The sequence below is a fragment of the Ascaphus truei genome, chromosome 2 (assembly GCF_040206685.1).
Source record: "Ascaphus truei isolate aAscTru1 chromosome 2, aAscTru1.hap1, whole genome shotgun sequence".
NCBI classification, from domain to species: Eukaryota; Metazoa; Chordata; class Amphibia; order Anura; family Ascaphidae; genus Ascaphus; species Ascaphus truei.
The window spans coordinates 2,949,045-2,974,000 of NC_134484.1; the positions used below are offsets into that span (position 1 = coordinate 2,949,045).

Consider the following 24,956-nt stretch of genomic DNA (forward strand, 5'->3'; position numbering starts at 1 on the left):
CATCACACCCCACAGCACATCACACCCCACGGCACATCACACCCCACGGCACATTACACCCCGCTGCACATCACACCCCACGGCACATTACACCCCGCTGCACATCACACCCCACGGCACATCACACCCCACGGCACATCACACCCCACGGCACATCACCCCCCACGGCACATCGCACCCCACGGCACATCACACCCCACGGCACATCACACCCCACGGCACATCACACCCCACGGCACATCACACCCCACGGCACATCACACCCCGCTGCACATCACACCCCACGGCACATCACACCCCACGGCACATCACACCCCACGGCACATCACCCCACTTCCTCCACAGCGCATCACCCATCACACATCACACATCACACATCACCCCCCACGGCACATCGCACCCCACGGCAAATAACACCCCACGGCACATCATACCCCGCGGCACATCACACCCCACAGCACATCACACCCCGCGGCACATCACACCCCACGGCACATCACCCCCCATGGCACATCGCACCCCACGGCACATCACACCCCACGGCACATCACACCCCACGGCACATCACACCCCGCTGCACATCACACCCCTCCCTCCACGGCACATCACCCCACACGGCAAATCACACATCACACATCACCCCCCACGGCACATCACCCCCCACGGCACATCACACCCCACGGCACATCACCCCCCTCCCTCCACGGCACATCACACCCCACGGCACATCACACCCCACGGCACATCACCCCCCACGGCACATCGCACCCCACGGCACATCACACCCCACGGCACATCACACCCCACGGCACATCACACCCCACGGCACATCACCCCCACGGCACATCACCCCCCACGGCACATCGCACCCCACGGCACATCACACCCCACGGCACATCACACCCCACGGCACATCACACCCCACGGCACATCACACCCCGCTGCACATCACACCCCGCTGCACATCACACCCCGCTGCACATCACACCCCACGGCACATCACACCCCACGGCACATCACACCCCACGGCACATCACACCCGGCTGCACATCACACCCCACGGCACATCACCCCCCACGGCACATCACCCCCCACGGCACATCGCACCCCACGGCACATCGCACCCCACGGCACATCACCCCCCACGGCACATCACCCCCCACGGCACATCACCCCCCACGGCACATCACACCCCACGGCACATCACACCCCACGGCACATCACACCCCACGGCACATCACACCCCACGGCACATCACATCCCACAGCACATCACACCCCGCTGCACATCACACCCCACAGCACATCACCCCCCTCTGCACATCACACCCCGCTGCACATCACACCCCACGGCACATCACCCCCCTCCCTCCACAGCACATCACCCCACACGGCAAATCACACATCACACATCACCCCCCACGGCACATCGCACCCCACGGCACATCACACCCCACGGCACATCGCACCCCACGGCACATCACCCCCCACGGCACATCACAACCCACGGCACATCACACCCCACGGCACATCACACCCCACGGCACATCACACCCCACGGCACATCACACCCCACGGCACATCACACCCCACGGCACATCATACCCCGCGGCACATCACACCCCACAGCACATCACACCCCGCGGCACATCACACCCCACGGCACATCACCCCCCATGGCACATCGCACCCCACGGCACATCACACCCCACGGCACATCACACCCCACGGCACATCACACCCCACGGCACATCACCCCCCGCTGCACATCACACCCCTCCCTCCACGGCACATCACCCCACACGGCAAATCACACATCACACATCACCCCCCACGGCACATCACCCCCCACGGCACATCACCCCCCACGGCACATCACACCCCACGGCACATCACCCCCCGCTGCACATCACACCCCTCCCTCCACGGCACATCACCCCACACGGCAAATCACACATCACACATCACCCCCCACGGCACATCACCCCCCGCTGCACATCACCCCCCATGGCACATCACACCCCACGGCACATCACACCCCACGGCACATCACACCCCACGGCACATCACACCCCACGGCACATCACCCCCCACGGCACATCACACCCCTCCCTCCACGGCACATCACCCCACACGGCAAATCACACATCACACATCACCCCCCACGGCACATCACCCCCCACGGCACATCACACCCCGCGGCACATCACCCCCCTCCCTCCACGGCACATCACACCCCACGGCACATCACACCCCACGGCACATCACCCCCCACGGCACATCGCACCCCACGGCACATCACACCCCACAGCACATCACACCCCACGGCACATCACACCCCACGGCACATCACACCCCACGGCACATCACCCCCCACGGCACATCACCCCCCACGGCACATCGCACCCCACGGCACATCACACCCCACGGCACATCACACCCCACGGCACATCACACCCCACGGCACATCACACCCCGCTGCACATCACACCCCGCTGCACATCACACCCCGCTGCACATCACACCCCGCTGCACATCACACCCCACGGCACATCACACCCCACGGCACATCACACCCCACGGCATATCACACCCGGCTGCACATCACACCCCACAGCACATCACACCCCACAGCACATCACACCCCACAGCACATCACACCCCACGGCACATCACACCCCACGGCACATCACCCCACACGGCAAATCACACATCACACATCACCCCCCACGGCACATCACACCCCGCTGCACATCACACCCCACGGCACATCACACCCCACTGCACATCACACCCCGCTGCACATCACACCCCACGGCACATCACACCCCACTGCACATCACACCCCACGGCACATCACACCCCACGGCACATCACCCCCCTCCCTCCACGGCACATCACACCCCACAGCACATCACCCCACTCCCTCCACAGCACATCACCCCACACGGCAAATCACACATCACACATCACACCCCACGGCACATCACACCCCTCTGCACATCACACCCCGCTGCACATCACACCCCACGGCACATCACACCCCACGGCACATCATACCCCGCGGCACATCACACCCCACGGCACATCATACCCCGCTGCACATCACACCCCACGGCACATCACACCCCGCGGCACATCACACCCCGCGGCACATCACACCCCGCGGCACATCACACCCCGCGGCACATCACACCCCGCGGCACATCACACCCCGCGGCACATCACACCCCACGGCACATCACACCCCACGGCACATCACACCCCACAGTACATCACACCCCACGGCACATCACACCCCACGGCACATCACACCCCACGGCACATCACACCCCACGGCACATCACACCCCACAGTAGATCACACCCCACGGCACATCACACCCCACGGCACATCACACCCCGCTGCACATCACACCCCACGGCACATCACACCCCACGGCACATCACACCCCACAGTACATCACACCCCACGGCACATCACACCCCGCGGCACATCACACCCCGCGGCACATCACACCCCGCGGCACATCACACCCCACGGCACATCACACCCCACGGCACATCACACCCCACGGCACATCACACCCCACGGCACATCACACCCCTCGGCACATCACACCCCGCTGCACATCACACCCCACGGCACATCACACCCCACGGCACATCACACCCCACAGTACATCACACCCCACGGCACATCACACCCCACGGCACATCACACCCCGCTGCACATCACACCCCACGGCACATCACACCCCACGGCACATCACACCCCACGGCACATCACACCCCACAGTACATCACACCCCACGGCACATCACACCCCACGGCACATCACACCCCACAGTACATCACACCCCACGGCACATCACACCCCACGGCACATCACCCCCCACGGCACATCACACCCCACAGCACATCACACCCCACGGCACATCACATCACACCCCGCTGCACATCACACCCCACGTCACATCACACCCGGCTGCACATCACACCCCGCTGCACATCACACCCCGCGGCACATCACACCCCACAGTACATCACACCCCACGGCACATCACACCCCACGGCACATCACACCCCACGGCACATCACACCCCACGGCACATCACACCCCACAGTACATCACACCCCACGGCACATCACACCCCGCGGCACATCACACCCCACGGCACATCACACCCCACGGCACATCACACCCCACGGCACATCACACCCCACGACACATCACACCCCACGGCACATCACACCCCGCTGCACATCACACCCCACGGCACATCACACCCCACGGCACATCACACCCCACAGTACATCACACCCCACGGCACATCACACCCCACGGCACATCACACCCCGCTGCACATCACACCCCACGGCACATCACACCCCACGGCACATCACACCCCACGGCACATCACACCCCCACAGTACATCACACCCCACGGCACATCACACCCCACGGCACATCACACCCCACAGTACATCACACCCCACGGCACATCACACCCCACGGCACATCACCCCCCACGGCACATCACACCCCACGGCACATCACACCCCATGGCACATCACACCCCACGGCACATCACACCCCACGGCACATCACACCCCGCTGCACATCACACCCCACGGCACATCACACCCCACGGCACATCACACCCCACGGCACATCACACCCCGCTGCACATCACACCCCACGGCACATCACACCCCACGGCACATCACACCCCACGGCACATCACACCCCACAGTACATCACACCCCACGGCACATCACACCCCACGGCACATCACACCCCACAGTACATCACACCCCACGGCACATCACACCCCACGTCACATCACACCCCACGTCACATCACACCCCACGGCACATCACACCCCACGGCACATCACACCCCACGGCACATCACACCCCACAGCACATCACACCCCACGTCACATCACATCCCTCTGCACATCACACCCCACGGCACATCACACCCCACAGCACATCACACCCCACGTCACATCACACCCCACGGCACATCACACCCCACAGTACATCACACCCCACGGCACATCACACCCCACGTCACATCACACCCCACGTCACATCACACCCCACGGCACATCACACCCCACGGCACATCACACCCCACGGCACATCACACCCCACAGCACATCACACCCCACGTCACATCACATCCCGCTGCACATCACACCCCACGGCACATCACACCCCACGTCACATCACACCCGGCTGCACATCACACCCCACGGCACATCACACCCCACAGTACATCACACCCCACGTCACATCACACCCGGCTGCACATCACACCCCACGGCACATCACACCCCACAGCACATCACACCCCGCTGCACATCACACCCCCCTGCACATCACACCCCACGGCACATCACACCCCACGGCACATCACACCCCACGGCACATCACACCCCACAGTACATCACACCCCACAGTACATCACACCCCACGGCACATCACACCCCACGGCACATCACCCCCCACGGCACATCACACCCCACGGCACATCACACCCCACGGCACATCACACCCCACGGCACATCACACCCCACGGCACATCACACCCCGCTGCACATCACACCCCACGGCACATCACACCCCACGGCACATCACACCCCACGGCACATCACACCCCGCTGCACATCACACCCCACGGCACATCACACCCCACGGCACATCACACCCCACGGCACATCACACCCCACAGTACATCACACCCCACGGCACATCACACCCCACGGCACATCACACCCCACAGTACATCACACCCCACGGCACATCACACCCCACGGCACATCACACCCCACGGCACATCACACCCCACAGCACATCACACCCCACGTCACATCACATCCCTCTGCACATCACACCCCACGGCACATCACACCCCACAGCACATCACACCCCACGTCACATCACACCCCACGTCACATCACACCCGGCTGCACATCACACCCCACGGCACATCACACCCCACGGCACATCACACCCCGCTGCACATCACACCCCGCTGCACATCACACCCCACGGCAGATCACACCCCGCTGCACATCACACCCCACAGCACATCACACCCCACGGCACATCACACCCCACGGCACATCACACCCCACGGCACATCACACCCCACAGCACATCACACCCCACGTCACATCACACCCCACAGTACATCACACCCCACGTCACATCACACCCCGCTGCACATCACACCCCGCTGCACATCACACCCCACGGCACATCACACCCCGCTGCACATCACACCCCACAGCACATCACACCCCACGGCACATCACACCCCACGGCACATCACACCCCACGGCACATCACACCCCACGGCACATCACACCCCACAGTACATCACACCCCACGGCACATCACACCCCACGGCACATCACACCCCACAGTACATCACACCCCACGGCACATCACACCCCCCTGCACATCACACCCCACGGCACATCACACCCCGCTGCACATCACACCGCACAGTACATCACACCCCGCTGCACATCACACCCCACGGCACATCACACCCCGCTGCACATCACACCCCACAGCACATCACACCCCACGGCACATCACACCCCACGGCACATCACACCCCACGGCACATCACACCCCGCTGCACATCACACCCCACAGCACATCACACCCCACGTCACATCACACCCCACAGTACATCACACCCCACGTCACATCACACCCCACGGCACATCACACCCCGCTGCACATCACACCCCACAGCACATCACACCCCACGGCACATCACACCCCACGGCACATCACACCCCACGGCACATCACACCCCACAGCACATCACACCCCACGTCACATCACACCCCACAGTACATCACACCCCACGTCACATCACCCCCCACGGCACATCACACCCCACGTCACATCACACCCCACAGTACATCACACCCCACGGCACATCACACCCCACGGCACATCACACCCCGCTGCACATCACACCCCACAGCACATCACACCCCACGTCACATCACACCCCACAGTACATCACACCCCACGTCACATCACCCCCCACGGCACATCACACCCGGCTGCACATCACACCCCACGGCACATCACCCCCCACAGTACATCACACCCCGCTGCACATCACACCCCACAGTACATCACACCCCACGTCACATCACACCCGGCTGCACATCACACCCCGCGGCACATCACACCCCACAGTACATCACACCCCGCTGCACATCACACCCCACGGCACATCACACCCCGCTGCACATCACACCCCGCGGCACATCACACCCCACGGCACATCACACCCCACGGCACATCACACCCCACAGTACATCACACCCCACGGCACATCACACCCCCCTGCACATCACACCCCACGGCACATCACACCCCGCTGCACATCAGCTACACATCACATCATCTGCACGTCACCCCGCTGCACGCATAAGGGGTTAACCAGCTAGCAATGTACATTTGCGACTCCTAGCGACATACTTACCTCTCGGTGACCAGTATCTGCGTCGTTCTTATATCACTGTATATATTGTGCGCTCATAGCGCCGGTACCTTATTGTAAACGGCGAAACAGAATGTAAGTAATTCGCTGCACTCAGAAATCTGCCAATTCCAGGGATTCCTGTATCTTTCTGCGGTTTGTGAGGAATAATATACTGTTCTGTTACTCAGTATTGCACTGAATAACTGATTGACGTTTCAGTTATGCTGAGTGTAAATAGCTTATTTTCTTCCTACTGTATGTGTATATGGTATGTGTATATGGTATGTGTTTATGGTATGTGTATATGGTATGTGTATATTGTATGTGTATATGGTATGTGTTTATGGTTTGTGTATATGGTATGTGTATATTGTATGTGTATATGGTATGTGTTTATGGTTTGTGTATATGGTATGTGTATATTGTATGTGTATATGGTATGTGTTTATGGTTTGTGTATATGGTATGTGTATATTGTATGTGTATATGGTATGTGTTTATGGTTTGTGTATATGGTATGTGTATATTGTATGTGTATATTGTTTGTGTATATTGTATGTGTATATTGTATGCTGTAATGCCTCCTATCTCTCTTTCCTTCCCAATTCATCACCCTTCTTCCTTTCATTTTCTGTTCAACCATTTCTCTCTCTTCCAATCGTCCTCTCCCTCCCATCTCTTCCTCTCCCTCCCATCTCTTCCTCTCCCTCCCATCTCTTCCTCTCCCACCCATCTCTTCCTCTCCCTCCCATCTCTTCCTCTCCCATCCATCTATTCCTCTCCCACCCATCTCTTCCTCTCCCCCACCCATCTATTCCTCTCCCTCCCATCTCTTCCTCCCCCATCCATCTATTCCTCTCCCACCCATCTCTTCCTCTCCCACCCATCTCTTCCTCTCCCTCCCATCTCTTCCTCTCCCTCCCATCTCTTCCTCTCCCTCCCATCTCTCTCTCCCACCCCATCTCTTTCTCTCCCACCCCATCTCTTTCTCTCCCTCTCATCTCGTCCTCTCCCTCTCATCTCGTCCTCTCCCGCCCATCTCTTCCTCTCCCGCCCATCTCTTCCTCTCCCGCCCATCTCTTTCTCTCCCTCCCATCTCTTTATCTCCCTCCCATCTCTTCCTCTCCCACCCATCTCTTCCTCTCCCGCCCATCTCTTTCTCTCCCACCCATCTCTTCCTCTCCCACCCATCTCTTCCTCTCCCTCCCATCTCTTCCTCTCCCTCCCATCTCTTCCTCTCCCACCCATCTCTTCCTCTCCCACCCATCTCTTCCTCTCCCTCCCATCTCCCGCCCCATCTTTTTCTCTCCCACCCATCTCTTCCTCTCCCTCCCATCTCTTCCTCTCCCTCCCATCTCTTCCTCTCCCTCCCATCTCTTCCTCTCCCACCCATCTCTTCCTCTCCCACCCATCTCTTCCTCTCCCTCCCATCTCCCGCCCCATCTTTTTCTCTCCCACCCATCTCTTTCTCTCCCTCCCATCTCTTTCTCTCCCTCCCATCTCTTCCTCTCCCACCCATCTCTTCCTCTCCCGCCCATCTCTTTCTCTCCCACCCATCTCTTTCTCTCCCTCCCATCTCTTCCTCTCCCGCCCATCTCTTCCTCTCTCGCCCATCTCTTCCTCCCACATCTCTTTCTCTCCCTCCCTTCTCTTTCTCTCCCTCCCATCTCTCTCTCCCTCCCATCTCTTTATCTCCCTCCCATCTCTTCCTCTCCCACCCATCTCTTCCTCTCCCGCCCATCTCTTTCTCTCCCACCCATCTCTTCCTCTCCCACCCATCTCTTCCTCTCCCTCCCATCTCTTCCTCTCCCTCCCATCTCTTCCTCTCCCACCCATCTCTTCCTCTCCCACCCATCTCTTCCTCTCCCTCCCATCTCCCGCCCCATCTTTTTCTCTCCCACCCATCTCTTCCTCTCCCTCCCATCTCTTCCTCTCCCTCCCATCTCTTCCTCTCCCTCCCATCTCTTCCTCTCCCACCCATCTCTTCCTCTCCCACCCATCTCTTCCTCTCCCTCCCATCTCCCGCCCCATCTTTTTCTCTCCCACCCATCTCTTTCTCTCCCTCCCATCTCTTTCTCTCCCTCCCATCTCTTCCTCTCCCACCCATCTCTTCCTCTCCCGCCCATCTCTTTCTCTCCCACCCATCTCTTTCTCTCCCTCCCATCTCTTCCTCTCCCGCCCATCTCTTCCTCTCTCGCCCATCTCTTCCTCCCACATCTCTTTCTCTCCCTCCCTTCTCTTTCTCTCCCTCCCATCTCTCTCTCCCTCCCATCTCTTCCTCTCCCGCCCATCTCTTCCTCTCCCGCCCATCTCTTCCTCTCCCGCCCATCTCTTCCTCTCTCGCCCATCTCTTCCTCTCCCGCCCATCTCTTCCTCTCCCGCCCATCTCTTCCTCTCCCGCCCATCTCTTCCTCTCCCCCCCCTTCTCTTTCTCTCCCTCCCATCTCTTTCTCTCCTGTCCCAATTCATCTCTATCCCTTTTTGTTTCCATTTCTCTTTCACCCTCCCTTCTTCATCCCATCTTTCCATTACACCTGTCCCTCCTTCCTCGTTTCCCTTTCCCACTCATGTCCCCCTTTTTATTCTCCTTATCTTCCACACCTATTTATCGCTTTCCTTTTCCACCCATATTCTCTCCCTACCAATCCTTACTCCTCCTCTTCTCACTCATTTCTTTCTCCCCTCCACGGTTCCTCTCTCCCACCCCCCACGTGTGACACTAGCCGGTTCCGGTGTCCCCGCTCCTCACGGTCATGTCGCACCTCATCTCCTTCCTGGAGCATTACTCCCAGATGCAGAGGCTGCAGGGTAAGGCGCAGGAGTACCGCGCCCAGCTGCGGCGGGAGGAAGGGAGGCGCAGGAAGCAGCTGCGGACGTTGCGTGGAGCCCACAGACAGCGCATGAGAGACAAGCTTAGCCTCATCGAGAGCCTGGAGACCGTGATATGCGAGCAGCAGAGTGTGGTGGAAACGCTCCAGGGAGGTGAGGAGCCGGAGTACTGCAGGGGTAACAATGTCCCTCCCCTAATCCCGTCTCTGGCAGCCCTCGCTGGGCGCCTCGGCCTGATAGATGAATCAATGTTGGTCTTTTCTGTTAAGTTGCCATTTTTCTGGCCCCGAAGCCCCCCCAGGTCTCGCCGGCTTTGATGTCACTGGCAACATTCATTTGAAAAACAAATATGTTAGTATGCAGGCCGAGAAGGGGGCTCTGCCGGCGCAAACTCTTGTGGAACACGCAGTGACCTGGTATAAAAGGGAGCAACCAGAGGACCTCACACCCCTCCCAAATCTCAGCTGGCAAATAATATTCAAAAATACCCAATGTCAAAATGTGTAATTCCTTCAGATTTAACCCTTAGGCCGTGCCCATCATGGTGGCGGTGTGGGCGAGCGCTGCTGTGCACGCCCCCGCGTGCACTCCTGCAGCCCCAGCGATATGTGCACTAGGCTGCAGGAGATTGGGGAGGCGATCGGGGGCATGGCGGGGGAGTCACGGACGCATCACAAAACTGGTTCGCCGTCGTTCGCTGAACCAGGTCACGTGACGCTGACGTCACGCGACTGCAGCACGAAATCACAAATGTTATTGTCTGGCCAAAATGTAGCAGCATCGACGCACTACAGCGCCGCCAGGGGCACCATGCTCCGATGACGCCACCATGCGTGCGGCCTCAAGCATGTCACAGCGGTGTGTTGATTGTGGTCCTTGAAGGGACTCCATCTTTAAAAGATAAAATGAGCAAATAGTGTATATCATGGTTCCCTGCTCCGTCTGTGGGGTTCCCTGCTCCATCTGTGGGGTTCCCAGTTCCTGCTCCGGGGTTCCCAGCTCCGTCTGTGGGGTTCCCAGCTCCGTCTGTGGGGTTCCCTGCTCCGTCCGTGGGGTTCCCTGCTCCATCTGTGGGGTTCCCTGCTCCGTCTGTGGGGTTCCCTGCTCCATCTGTGGGGTTCCCAGCTCCATCTGTGGGGTTCCCAGCTCCGTCTGTGGGGTTCCCAGCTCCGTCTGTGGGGTTCCCAGCTCCGTCTGTGGGGTTCCCTGCTCCGTCTGTGGGGTTCCCTGCTCCGTCTGTGGGGTTCCCTGCTCCGTCTGTGGGGTTCCCAGCTCCGTCTGTGGGGTTTCCAGCTCCGTCTGTGGGGTTTCCAGCTCCGTCTGTGGGGTTTCCAGCTCTGTCTGTGGGGTTCCCAGCTCCCTCTGTGGGGTTTCCAGCTCCGTCTGTGGGGTTTCCAGCTCCCTCTGTGGGGTTTCCAGCTCCCTCTGTGGGGTTCCCAGCTCCTGTGGGGTTTCCAGCTCCCTCTGTGGGGTTCCCAGCTCCTGCTGTGGGGTTCCCAGCTCCTGTGGGGTTCCCCGCTCCCTCTGTGGGGTTCCCAGCTTCTGCTGTGGGGTTCCCAGCTCCTGCTGTGGGGTTCCCAGCTCCTGTGGGGTTCCCAGCTCCTGCTGTGGGGTTCCCAGCTCCTGCTGTGGGGTTCCCAGCTCCTGCTGTGGGGTTCCCAGCTCCTGTGGGGTTCCCCGCTCCCTCTGTGGGGTTCCCAGCTCCTGCTGTGGGGTTCCCAGCTCCTGCTGTGGGGTTCCCAGCTCCTGCTGTGGGGTTCCCAGCTCCTGTGGGGTTCCCAGCTCCCTCTGTGGGGTTCCCAGCTCCTGCTGTGGGGTTCCCAGCTCCTGTGGGGTTCCCAGCTCCTGTGGGGTTCCCAGCTCCTGTGGGGTTCCGCTCATTCTCTGGATTTTTATTCCCCAGGAGCCCTTTGTTCTCCGCACGCCATGTCCCCCGTGGGTGTGCACAGGCTGGTGGAGTCTATCAGTGTCCTGCAGGGCGAGAGGGCGAGACTCGGGGAGGAGATCGGAGGACTGAAGCAGGACATGGAGGAAAAGGAGAGGGAGAAGCAGCAACTGGCCAGCACCTTCCGGCAGCAGGTGAGGCACCGAGGGTTGGGTGACCTCGGGGCCTACGCCCCAAATCTGGGGTGTTCAACCTTCAACCCTTTTTCAAATGTACTGAGATCTGAACACCCACCCACGTATCCCAGGTACCTTTCTAATACTCTACATTGGGGGGCTGTTGGTGGCCCTTGAGGACTGGATTTGGCTCCTCCTGCACTACACAGTAACTAGATTAGGCTGGAGAAAGCCAGGTCCGTAGAGTCCCACCCTTGATACATTCCCATTGGCTGAGACGCTGCTGTCCTAGGTTTATAGTGCTGCTGCCCCCACGGGAGGAGGAACAGAACGCTTTCTGCAGCACGTACATCTGGTAACAATACCGCAGGACACGGAGTAGCATTTGGGGTTTCTTAAATGACAAAATGTGTCAATAAAGGGAACGAGGAGTTAGATCGGCACTACCTGGGAAGCCCTGCTGTCTTCCCTCAGCCACGATTTAAACATGTTTGAACAGTTTCAGGGCGATGGAGCCACACTGTATCCCGGCTGTTCTACATTTCCCAAAGCTAGTGTAGCCCCCCTACCCCCCTAAGGGAGATCTGTACTTACATGGCGGTGCTGCGGTGCTGCGGTGCTGCGGTGCTGCGGTGCTGTGTAGCACACCTGTAAGCTCTCAGGAGCTCTGAGTCTCCGGAGTTGGTATAGGGACTAGACAACAGGACAGGTTTTGGTGCAGCGCCTCTGCCCTGCAGGACGGTGCCAGGGGCAGAGGTTCTTCTCACCGGAGTCTGTGCGTGACTGCGGCTACATGGAGTTATTAGTGTATGTATGTATGTGTATGTACAGTATGTACTAGTGCAGAACTGTATGTGCATATGTATGTACTAGTGTAGGTATGTATGTATGTACTAGTGCAGGTATGTATGTGTGCATGTATGTACTAGTGTAGGTATGTACGTGTAACGGGTGTTCCCCCACCCAATCGCAGATTATACGGTGGGTGCGGAGAAACATATATTGTTACCAGGTGTGTGGTGCGTTACCTGTTGGCTCACAGGAGGACTGAGCTTCCGCCACGGGGAACCTGGGGTAATTATATACTAATGAGTAACCACTTACTCGGTGCAGCGCCTCCACCTGCGATGGCTCCCACCAGAGGGGGAGTGGTTCCTCGCAGGACAATCACAATAACCATATACACGTATGTGAGATAACCAAACACCTTTTACTTTGGAACACAAGAACACATATATATCACACTTCATGTAACCAGTGTCCCTCTCTATAGAAGATACTACTCACGTCGTCTCACACAACTCTAACCTTGCGCCACGGCGGACGCCAACCCTTTATGCATCACGGCGGACGCTAACCCTTTATGCGCCATGGCGGACGCTAACACTTCACAGAGAGATCCCACCCCGTGTCCAGTAAACCCAACCCAATGTCTCGCACTCCCAAGTCATATACCAGTGTGTGTGTGTGACTGCGCAGCCACTCTGTCTGTTGATAGGCCTTGTTGGTGCACGTGAGGGTATGGGTTACCTGCCGAGCACTCCAGTGCTTGGACCTGCAACGGACTTCACAAAGGATCCAGGCGAACTCCTGCACGATTTCTGGATCCACCACAGGATGATCCATCAGGGGCGATCCCACCCTGATAATAGTCCAGCTCGCTCAGCAAGACACACAGTATTCTTTCTCCCTTACTATCAAGTAGCTAATGGGGTAGATTCCCTAACTTAGGGCCTGTCCCTACAATACTTCACTAGGATGACTCAGGGCTATCTGGGGCCTAGGGGGATTGCTGGCCTAGTGCAGGGAGTCACTGACTCCTGCACCCTACCTCCTTCCCCTAGCTGCTCCGGTCACCAACTAACGTGCTGCCAGCCCGCGAAATGTATCTAAATCTCCCTTGCAGGGAGATTCTCTAGCCCTATTGGCTCCCTGGCATCACGTGGGGCGCTGCTGAGGCTCATGGGACTTGTAGTCCCTTCCAAGAGCCTTCCCTGGTAGGTTAGGGTTCCCGCGCTTGTCCTGCGCATGCGCGAACCTCCCTGCCTGTCCCCGCGCCGACATCCCTTCTGTGCATGTGTGCGCAACTCCCTATGGCGGCGCCCTGCACCGGGACCCGACCGAGCCCTGACAACGCCCCCGCACGCGTTCCTGGCAACCGGCCGCCTGCACCTGAGCTGCGCTATGCGCGCACACGCCCTCGCACGGCTCTAACCTCCCTAGCGTCGCGATGAGAGTCCCGAGGGGAAGGGGGGGTCCGCAACGCTCGGGGGACCTGGCTACATACGTATTACTGTATTTGTGTATGTATGTACTAGTGTAGGTATGTATGTATTAGTGTGTGTATGTATGTGTGAATTGTGATAACATCACTGTCCTCTAGGTGCTAGAACAGTGCAGTAAGTGTGCTTTCCAGTCTACAGAAAGTTAATCTTCCCTAGAGAAAATAGCAGCAGCTGCAAACTAATTAATCAGGCTGGACTTCTGAGTGAACAAGGAAGTGTTTTAAAAGACAGACTGAAAGCTGCCATGCTGAGAGACTGACTGCTGTTCCTCAGAGAAGGGGGACAGAGAAGAGTTCTCCCCAGCTGTGGAAGCTGACACAGCCATTAGACCCGCTGGACGGTGGTCGCAGAGTCTGCTGGGACTGCCTGGGTTTGAATCCCAGAGGGAAGAATGAAGGACGCGAGACTGTGCTGAAGCAGGGATGTCCTATCCATGGCACTGGAATTACAGAGAGATTCTCTGAGCTCTCGAGGGGCTGAGCTCCCCTAGGAAGGAAGAATGCCAGACCGTGCTGAAGCGGGACGTCTGCTCCAAAACCTGGACTAACAGATAAGCAAACCCCTGTATTGCTGTGTACAGAGACTGTGTATATTAAATATAATACTACCTATTTTGGGGTGGGAACCAGCTTAGCTGGCCATCCAGTTAGTAAGGGCTAAAGCTACGATGTAGTTAGTTTTCCCTAAAGGGAATAGGTGTTATTTTTATGTTTTGTTTTGACTTAAAGGGACGGTGGGCCTGTTAGTGTATGATTTAAGCCCTATAAATAAACCCCCTGCATAGAGAAATACAATGTTTACGGCCTTAATCTGTGACTACAAGATTCTACAACGTGGTGAGGGCATCACCGTATGTATTGTGATGTCGCAGTCACACTGCACGGTCTTTTGTTTCGTATCAAAGGCAGGAACCCTTAGGGTTCGTTGAACAGGGTTTATTTACAGGACCAAACCTATCAACTCAAAACCTACTCCCCTTGGGGTACTTACTCACGGCATAACCCTAGCTACTGGCTGGACAGCTAAGCCAGTTACTCGCCCCCAAAACATACAATACAATCCCAAGGAATAATATTAAAGTCCTTAACTGACATTTGCTGAGGAATCCCTCCAAGAGTCTCCCGGTAGTTCTCTCAGCAGGATTGGATTGCCAGTTCCTTGTACCTCCGCTCCGTCCAGCAGCCTCTTGGCCCTCATGGCTCACCTTGTTTACGGCTGCAGGGTCCTGCTGCTCCCAGGTGTACCTTCTGGGCAGTCCCACAGTCTCTTGACCTGCCTCTGCAGGTTCTGGAACAGGTAGCCTCTGTGGCAATCCAGCAGTCTGTCTGGCCATTACCCTGAGCAGCGTGACCCTGCCTCTGCAGGATCTGGAAGCCAGGCCAGCCAGTGTCCTCCTGGTTGGGGAAAAGTCTCTCTCTGCAGGCAGCTGCCTGCTTTTCAAACCCGTGTTCCTACAGGAACACAGTCCACTTAATTAGCTGCAGGTGCAGCAAGCTCCTACAGAGGAAGTTAACTGTCTGCATGCTGCAAAGCACACCTACTGCACTCCTTCAACATACAGAGATAGTGACTCTGTTACAGTATGTACTAGGGTATGTATGTATTAGTGTATGTGTGTGTGCATGTATTAGTGTGTGTATGTATTAGTGTATGTGTGCATGTATTATTGTGTGTATGTATTAGTGTATGTGTGCATGTATTAGTGTATGTGTGCATGTATTAGTGTGTGTATGTATTAGTGTATGTGTGTATGTATTAGTGTATGTGTGTGCATGTATTAGTGTGTGTATGTATTAGTGTATGTGTGTATGTATTAGTGTATGTGTGTGTGTGCATGTATTAGTGTGTGTATGTATTAGTGTATGTGTGCATGTATTAGTGTATGTACAGATGAAGTCTCCGACCTGTCCTCTCCGTGGCTCCCACACAGAACCCCCCTCCCCAACGCGCTTCACCTGGCTTTTTTTAAAGCCATAGCGGGTGAAAGCGTGCCGTGGGAGGCACAAATTCCACCGCGGGCAACCAACGGAGCGTTCCTGAAGCCGCAACGGAACTGGAGACTTCATCTGTATGTATGTATGTATTGGTGCGTGTGTGTGTATGTATGTATTAGTGTATGTATTGGTGCGTGTGTGTGTATGTATGTATTAGTGTATGTATTGGTGCGTGCATGTGTATGTATGTATTAGTGTATGTATTGGTGCGTGTGTATGTATGTATTAGTGCGTGCGTGTCTATGTATGTATTAGTGTATGTATTGGTGCGTGTGTATGTATGTATTAGTGCGTGCGTGTCTATGTATGTATTAGTGTATGTATTGGTGCGTGCGTGTCTATGTATGTATTAGTGTAGGTATTGGTGCGTGCGTTTGTATGTATATATTAGTGTATGTATTGGTGCGTGTGTATGTATTGCGTGCGTGTGTATGTATGTATTAGTGTATGTATTGGTGCGTGTGTATGTATGTATTGCGTGCGTTTGTATGTATATATTAGTGTATGTATTGGTGCGTGCGTTTGTATGTATGTATTAGTGTATGTATTGGTGCGTGCGTGTCTATGTATGTATTAGTGTAGGTATTGGTGCGTGCGTTTGTATGTATATATTAGTGTATGTATTGGTGCGTGTGTATGTATTGCGTGCGTGTGTATGTATGTATTAGTGTATGTATTGGTGCGTGTGTATGTATGTATTAGTGTATGTATTGGTGCGTGTGTATGTATGTATTGCGTGCGTTTGTATGTATATATTAGTGTATGTATTGGTGCGTGCGTTTGTATGTATGTATTAGTGTATGTATTGGTGCGTGCGTGTCTATGTATGTATTAGTGTAGGTATTGGTGCGTGCGTTTGTATGTATATATTAGTGTATGTATTGGTGCGTGTGTATGTATTGCGTGCGTGTGTATGTATGTATTAGTGTATGTATTGGTGCGTGTGTATGTATGTATTAGTGTATGTATTGGTGCGTGTGTATGTATGTATTGCGTGCGTTTGTATGTATATATTAGTGTATGTATTGGTGCGTGCGTTTGTATGTATGTATTAGTGTATGTATTGGTGCGTGCGTGTCTATGTATGTATTAGTGTAGGTATTGGTGCGTGCGTTTGTATGTATATATTAGTGTATGTATTGGTGCGTGTGTATGTATTGCGTGCGTGTGTATGTATGTATTAGTGTATGTATTGGTGTGTGTGTATGTATTAGTGTATTTATTGTGACGCTGAGGGGGTAACCAGGCTCACTAATAAAGGTCAAGCCCATTTGGTTATCCCTGATCCATGTTTTGGGGTCCTAGAGTGTCAGCTCTTGGGCCTGAATGTTGTATATGTAATGCCATGCATTGTATGTAAAATATGCGACAATAAAGAATTGATGTGTGTTTTGCCTTTCCAGGAGTGCCAGCGCGCAGGGAGTGCCAGCGAGTAGGGAGTGCCAGCGAGCAGGGAGTGCCAGCACGCAGGGAGTGCCAGCGAGTAGGGAGTGCCAGCGAGCAGGGAGTGCCAGGGCGCAGGGAGTGCCAGGGCGCAGGGAGTGCCAGCGAGCAGTGATTGCTGGGCTATGTGTTTCAGGGGGGGGGGGTGGTTTGCGGAGAAAGTGTTGTCAGATTGTGTCTAGGTAGCGGGGTTCCAGCAACTCGGGAATCAGGTCAAAATCCCGGGTACATACAGGCACAATGCTCCGGTCAAAATCCTGCCCTGAAAACGTTCTTGCAGCTCACCGCCAGGAGTCCCTGCTTCAGCACAGACCAGAAAGGTAAAAGAGGGCATAGGGATACGCATATCCCGGGTATAGTCAGGGGTCCCTGTTAATTTAGGGCACAGGAATGATGTGTTTATGTAGCACACACTAAGCGGCACAGTTACAGTATATTTAGCATGCAGGAAGGATGTGTTTATGTAGCACACGCTAAGCGGCACAGTTACAGTATATTTAGCGCGCAGGAAGGATGTGTTTATGTAGCACACGCTAAGCGGCACAGTTACAGTATATTTAGCGCGCAGGAAGGGTGTGTTTATGTAGCACACGCTAAGCGGCACAGTTACAGTATATTTAGCGCGCAGGAAGGATGTGTTTATGTAGCACACGCTAAGCGGCACAGTTACAGTATATTTAGCGCGCAGGAAGGATGTGTTTATGTAGCACACGCTAAGCGGCACAGTTACAGTATATTTAGCGCGCAGGAAGGATGTGTTTATGTAGCACACGCTAAGCGGCACAGTTACAGTATATTTAGCGCGCAGGAAGGATGTGTTTATGTAGCACACGCTAAGCGGCACAGTTACAGTATATTTAGCGCGCAGGAAGGATGTGTTTATGTAGCACACGCTAAACGGCACAGTTACAGTATATTTAGCGTGCAGGAAGGATGTGTTTATGTAGCACACGCTAAACGGCACAGTTACAGTATATTTAGCGCGCAGGAAGGATGTGTTTATGTAGCACACGCTAAGCGGCACAGTTACAGTATGTTTAGCGTGCAGGAAGGATGTGTTTATGTAGCACACGCTAAGCGGCACAGTTACAGTATATTTAGCGCGCAGGAAGGATGTGTTTATGTAGCACACGCTAAGCGGCACAGTTACAGTATATTTAGCATGCAGGAAGGATGTGTTTATGTAGCACACGCTAAACGGCACAGTTACAGTATATTTAGCGCGCAGGAAGGATGTGTTTATGTAGCACACGCTAAGCGGCACAGTTACAGTATGTTTAGCGTGCAGGAAGGATGTGTTTATGTAGCACACGCTAAGCGGCACAGTTACAGTATATTTAGCGTGCAGGAAGGATGTGTTTATGTAGCACACGCTAAGCGGCACAGTTACAGTATATTTAGCGCGCAGGAAGGATGTGTTTATGTAGCACACGCTAAGCGGCACAGTTACAGTATATTTAGCGCGCAGGAAGGATGTGTTTATGTAGCACACGCTAAGCGGCACAGTTACAGTATATTTAGCGCGCAGGAAGGATGTGTTTATGTAGCACACGCTAAGCGGCACAGTTACAGTATATTTAGCGCGCAGGAAGGATGTGTTTATGTAGCACACGCTAAGCGGCACAGTTACAGTATATTTAGCGCGCAGGAAGGATGTGTTTATGTAGCACACGCTAAGCGGCACAGTTACAGTATATTTAGCGCGCAGGAAGGATGTGTTTATGTAGCACACGCTAAGCGGCACAGTTACAGTATATTTAGCGCGCAGGAAGGATGTGTTTATGTAGCACACGCTAAGCGGCACAGTTACAGTATATTTAGCGTGCAGGAAGGATGTGTTTATGTAGCACACGCTAAGTTGCACAGTTACAGTATATTTAGCGCGCAGGAATGATGTGTTTATGTAGCACACGCTAAGCGGCACAGTTACAGTATATTTAGCGCGCAGGAAGGATGTGTTTATGTAGCACACGCTAAGCGGCACAGTTACAGTATATTTAGCGCGCAGGAAGGATGTGTTTATGTAGCACACGCTAAGCGGCACAGTTACAGTATATTTAGCGCGCAGGAAGGATGTGTTTATGTAGCACACGCTAAGCGGCACAGTTACAGTATATTTAGCGCGCAGGAAGGATGTGTTTATGTAGCACACGCTAAGCGGCACAGTTACAGTATATTTAGCGCGCAGGAAGGATGTGTTTATGTAGCCCACGCTAAGCGGCACAGTTACAGTATATTTAGCGCGCAGGAAGGATGTGTTTATGTAGCACACGCTAAGCGGCACAGTTACAGTATATTTAGCGTGCAAGAAGGATGTGTTTATGTAGCACACGCTAAGCGGCACAGTTACAGTATATTTAGCGTGCAGGAAGGATGTGTTTATGTAGCACACGCTAAGCGGCACAGTTACAGTATTTTTAGCGCGCAGGAAGGATGTGTTTATGTAGCACACGCTAAGCGGCACAGTTACAGTATATTTAGCGCGCAGGAAGGATGTGTTTATGTAGCACACGCTAAGCGGCACAGTTACAGTATATTTAGCGCGCAGGAAGGATGTGTTTATGTAGCACACGCTAAGCGGCACAGTTACAGTATATTTAGCGCGCAGGAAGGATGTGTTTATATAGCACACGCTAAGCGGCACAGTTACAGTATATTTAGCGAGCAGGAAGGATGTGTTTATGTAGCACACGCTAAGCGGCACAGTTACAGTATATTTAGCGTGCAGGAAGGATGTGTTTATGTAGCACACGCTAAGCGGCACAGTTACAGTATATTTAGCGCGCAAAAAGGATGTGTTTATGTAGCACACGCTAAGCGGCACAGTTACAGTATATTTAGCACGCAGGAAGGATGTGTTTATGTAGCACACGCTAAGCGGCACAGTTACAGTATATTTAGCGCGCAGGAAGGATGTGTTTATGTAGCACACGCTAAGCGGCACAGTTACAGTATATTTAGCGCGCAGGAAGGATGTGTTTATGTAGCACACGCTAAGCGGCACAGTTACAGTATATTTAGCGCGCAGGAAGGATGTGTTTATGTAGCACACGCTAAGCGGCACAGTTACAGTATATTTAGCGCGCAGGAAGGATGTGTTTATGTAGCACACGCTAAGCGGCACAGTTACAGTATATTTAGCGCGCAGGAAGGATGTGTTTATGTAGCACACGCTAAGCGGCACAGTTACAGTATATTTAGCGCGCAGGAAGGATGTGTTTATGTAGCACACGCTAAGCGGCACAGTTACAGTATATTTAGCGCGCAGGAAGGATGTGTTTATGTAGCCCACGCTAAGCGGCACAGTTACAGTATATTTAGCGCGCAGGAAGGATGTGTTTATGTAGCCCACGCTAAGCGGCACAGTTACAGTATATTTAGCGCGCAGGAAGGATGTGTTTATGTAGCACACGCTAAGCGGCACAGTTACAGTATATTTAGCGCGCAGGAAGGATGTGTTTATGTAGCACACGCTAAGCGGCACAGTTACAGTATATTTAGCGCGCAGGAAGGATGTGTTTATATAGCACACGCTAAGCGGCACAGTTACAGTATATTTAGCGCGCAGGAAGGATGTGTTTATGTAGCACACGCTAAGCGGCACAGTTACAGTATATTTAGCGCGCAGGAAGGATGTGTTTATGTAGCACACGCTAAGCGGCACAGTTACAGTATATTTAGCGTGCAGGAAGGATGTGTTTATGTAGCACACGCTAAGCGGCACAGTTACAGTATATTTAGCGTGCAAGAAGGATGTGTTTATGTAGCACACGCTAAGCCGCACAGTTACAGTATATTTAGCGCAGGAAGGATGTTTATATGTAGCACACGCTAAGCGGCACAGTTACAGTATATTTAGCGCGCAGGAAGGATGTGTTTATGTAGCACACGCTAAGCGGCACAGTTACAGTATATTTAACGCGCAGAAAGGATGTGTTTATGTAGCACACGCTAAGCGGCACAGTTACAGTATATTTAGCGCGCAGGAAGGATGTGTTTATGTAGCACACGCTAAGCGGCACAGTTACAGTATATTTAGCGCGCAGGAAGGATGTGTTTATGTAGCACATGCTAAGCGGCACAGTTACAGTATGTTTAGCGTGCAGGAAGGATGTGTTTATGTAGCACACGCTAAGCGGCAGAGTTACAGTATATTTAGCGCGCAGGAAGGATGTGTTTATGTAGCACACGCTAAGCGGCACAGTTACAGTATTTTTAGCGCGCAGGAAGGATGTGTTTATGTAGCACACGCTAAGCGGCACAGTTACAGTATATTTAGCGCGCAGGAAGGATGTGTTTATGTAGCACACGCTAAGCGGCACAGTTACAGTATATTTAGCGCGCAGGAAGGATGTGTTTATGTAGCACACGCTAAGCGGCACAGTTACAGTATATTTAGCGCGCAGGAAGGATGTGTTTATATAGCACACGCTAAGCGGCACAGTTACAGTATATTTAGCGCGCAGGAAGGATGTGTTTATGTAGCACACGCTAAGCGGCACAGTTACAGTATATTTAGCGTGCAGGAAGGATGTGTTTATGTAGCACACGCTAAGCGGCACAGTTACAGTATATTTAGCGTGCAAGAAGGATGTGTTTATGTAGCACACGCTAAGCCGCACAGTTACAGTATATTTAGCGCGCAGGAAGGATGTTTATATGTAGCACACGCTAAGCGGCACAGTTACAGTATATTTAGCGCGCAGGAAGGATGTGTTTATGTAGCACACGCTAAGCGGCACAGTTACAGTATATTTAACGCGCAGAAAGGATGTGTTTATGTAGCACACGCTAAGCGGCACAGTTACCGTATATTTAGCGTGCAGGAAGGATGTGTTTATGTAGCACACGCTAAGCGGCACAGTTACAGTATATTTAGCGAGCAGGAAGGATGTGTTTATGTAGCACACGCTAAGCGGCACAGTTACAGTATATTTAGCGTGCAGGAAGGATGTGTTTATGTAGCACACGCTAAGCGGCACAGTTACAGTATATTTAGCGCGCAAAAAGGATGTGTTTATGTAGCACACGCTAAGCGGCACAGTTACAGTATATTTAGCACGCAGGAAGGATGTGTTTATGTAGCACACGCTAAGCGGCACAGTTACAGTATATTTAGCGCGCAGGAAGGATGTGTTTATGTAGCACACGCTAAGCGGCACAGTTACAGTATATTTAGCGTGCAGGAAGGATGTGTTTATGTAGCACACGCTAAGCGGCACAGTTACAGTATATTTAGCGCGCAGGAAGGATGTGTTTATGTAGCACACGCTAAGCGGCACACTTACAGTATATTTAGCGCGCAGGAAGGATGTGTTTATGTAGCACACGCTAAGCGGCACAGTTACAGTATATTTAGCACGCAGGAATGATGTGTTTATGTAGCACACGCTAAGCGGCACAGTTACAGTATATTTAGCGTGCAGGAAGGATGTGTTTATGTAGCACACGCTAAGCGGCACAGTTACAGTATATTTAGCGCGCAGGAAGGATGTGTTTATGTAGCACACGCTAAGCGGTACAGTTACAGTAAATTTAGCGTGCAGGAAGGATGTGTTTATGTAGCACACGCTAAGCGGCACAGTTACAGTATATTTAGCGCGCAAAAAGGATGTGTTTATGTAGCACACGCTAAGCGGCACAGTTACAGTATATTTAGCGCGCAGGAAGGATGTGTTTATGTAGCACACGCAGTTACAGTATATTTAGCGTGCAGGAAGGATGTGTTTATGTAGCACACGCTAAGCGGCACAGTTACAGTATATTTAGCGCGCAGGAAGGATGTGTTTATGTAGCACACGCTAAGCGGCACAGTTACAGTATATTTAGCGTGCAGGAAGGATGTGTTTATGTAGCACACGCTAAGCGGCACAGTTACAGTATATTTAGCGCGCAGGAAGGATGTGTTTATGTAGCACACGCTAAGCGGCACAGTTACAGTATATTTAGCGTGCAGGAAGGATGTGTTTATGTAGCACACGCTAAGCGGCACAGTTACAGTATATTTAGCGTGCAGGAAGGATGTGTTTATGTAGCACACGCTAAGCGGCACAGTTACAGTATATTTAGCGCGCAGGAAGGATGTGTTTATGTAGCACACGCTAAGCGGCACAGTTACAGTATATTTAGCGCGCAGGAAGGATGTGTTTATGTAGCACACGCAGTTACAGTATATTTAGCGTGCAGGAAGGATGTGTTTATGTAGCACACGCTAAGCGGCACAGTTACAGTATATTTAGCGCGCAGGAAGGATGTGTTTATGTAGCACAAGCAGTTACAGTATATTTAGCGTGCAGGAAGGATGTGTTTATGTAGCACACGCTAAGCGGCACAGTTACAGTATATTTAGCGTGCAGGAAGGATGTGTTTATGTAGCACACGCTAAGCGGCACAGTTACAGTATATTTAGCGTGCAGGAAGGATGTGTTTATGTAGCACACGCTAAGAGGCACAGTTACAGTATATTTAGCACGCAGGAAGGATGTGTTTATGTAGCACACGCTAAGCGGCACAGTTACAGTATATTTAGCGCGCAGGAAGGATGTGTTAATGTAGCACACGCTAAGCGGCATAGTTACAGTATATTTAGCGTGCAGGAAGGATGTGTTTATGTAGCACACGCAGTTACAGTATATTTAGCGTGCAGGAAGGATGTGTTTATGTAGCACACGCTAAGCGGCACAGTTACAGTATATTTAGCGTGCAGGAAGGATGTGTTTATGTAGCACACGCTAAGCGGCACAGTTACAGTATATGTAGCGTGCAGGAAGGATGTGTTTATGTAGCACACGCTAAGCGGCACAGTTACAGTATATTTA

At 53.6% G+C, this 24,956-nt stretch overlaps 1 protein-coding gene across 3 annotated transcripts in view; it reads left to right on the forward strand.

The window, feature by feature from the left end:
* The window catches only part of LOC142474895 (kinesin-like protein KIFC3), a 203,022-nt gene that overhangs the window by 78,392 nt on the left and 99,674 nt on the right, over positions 1-24,956 (forward strand). For all 3 annotated transcript variants that reach the window (XM_075581039.1, XM_075581037.1, XM_075581038.1), the window contains 2 exons: positions 10,250-10,508; positions 12,259-12,434. In XM_075581039.1, coding sequence (XP_075437154.1) covers positions 10,250-10,508; positions 12,259-12,434 — 435 coding nt within the window. The remainder of the gene's footprint in view (positions 1-10,249; positions 10,509-12,258; positions 12,435-24,956) is intronic.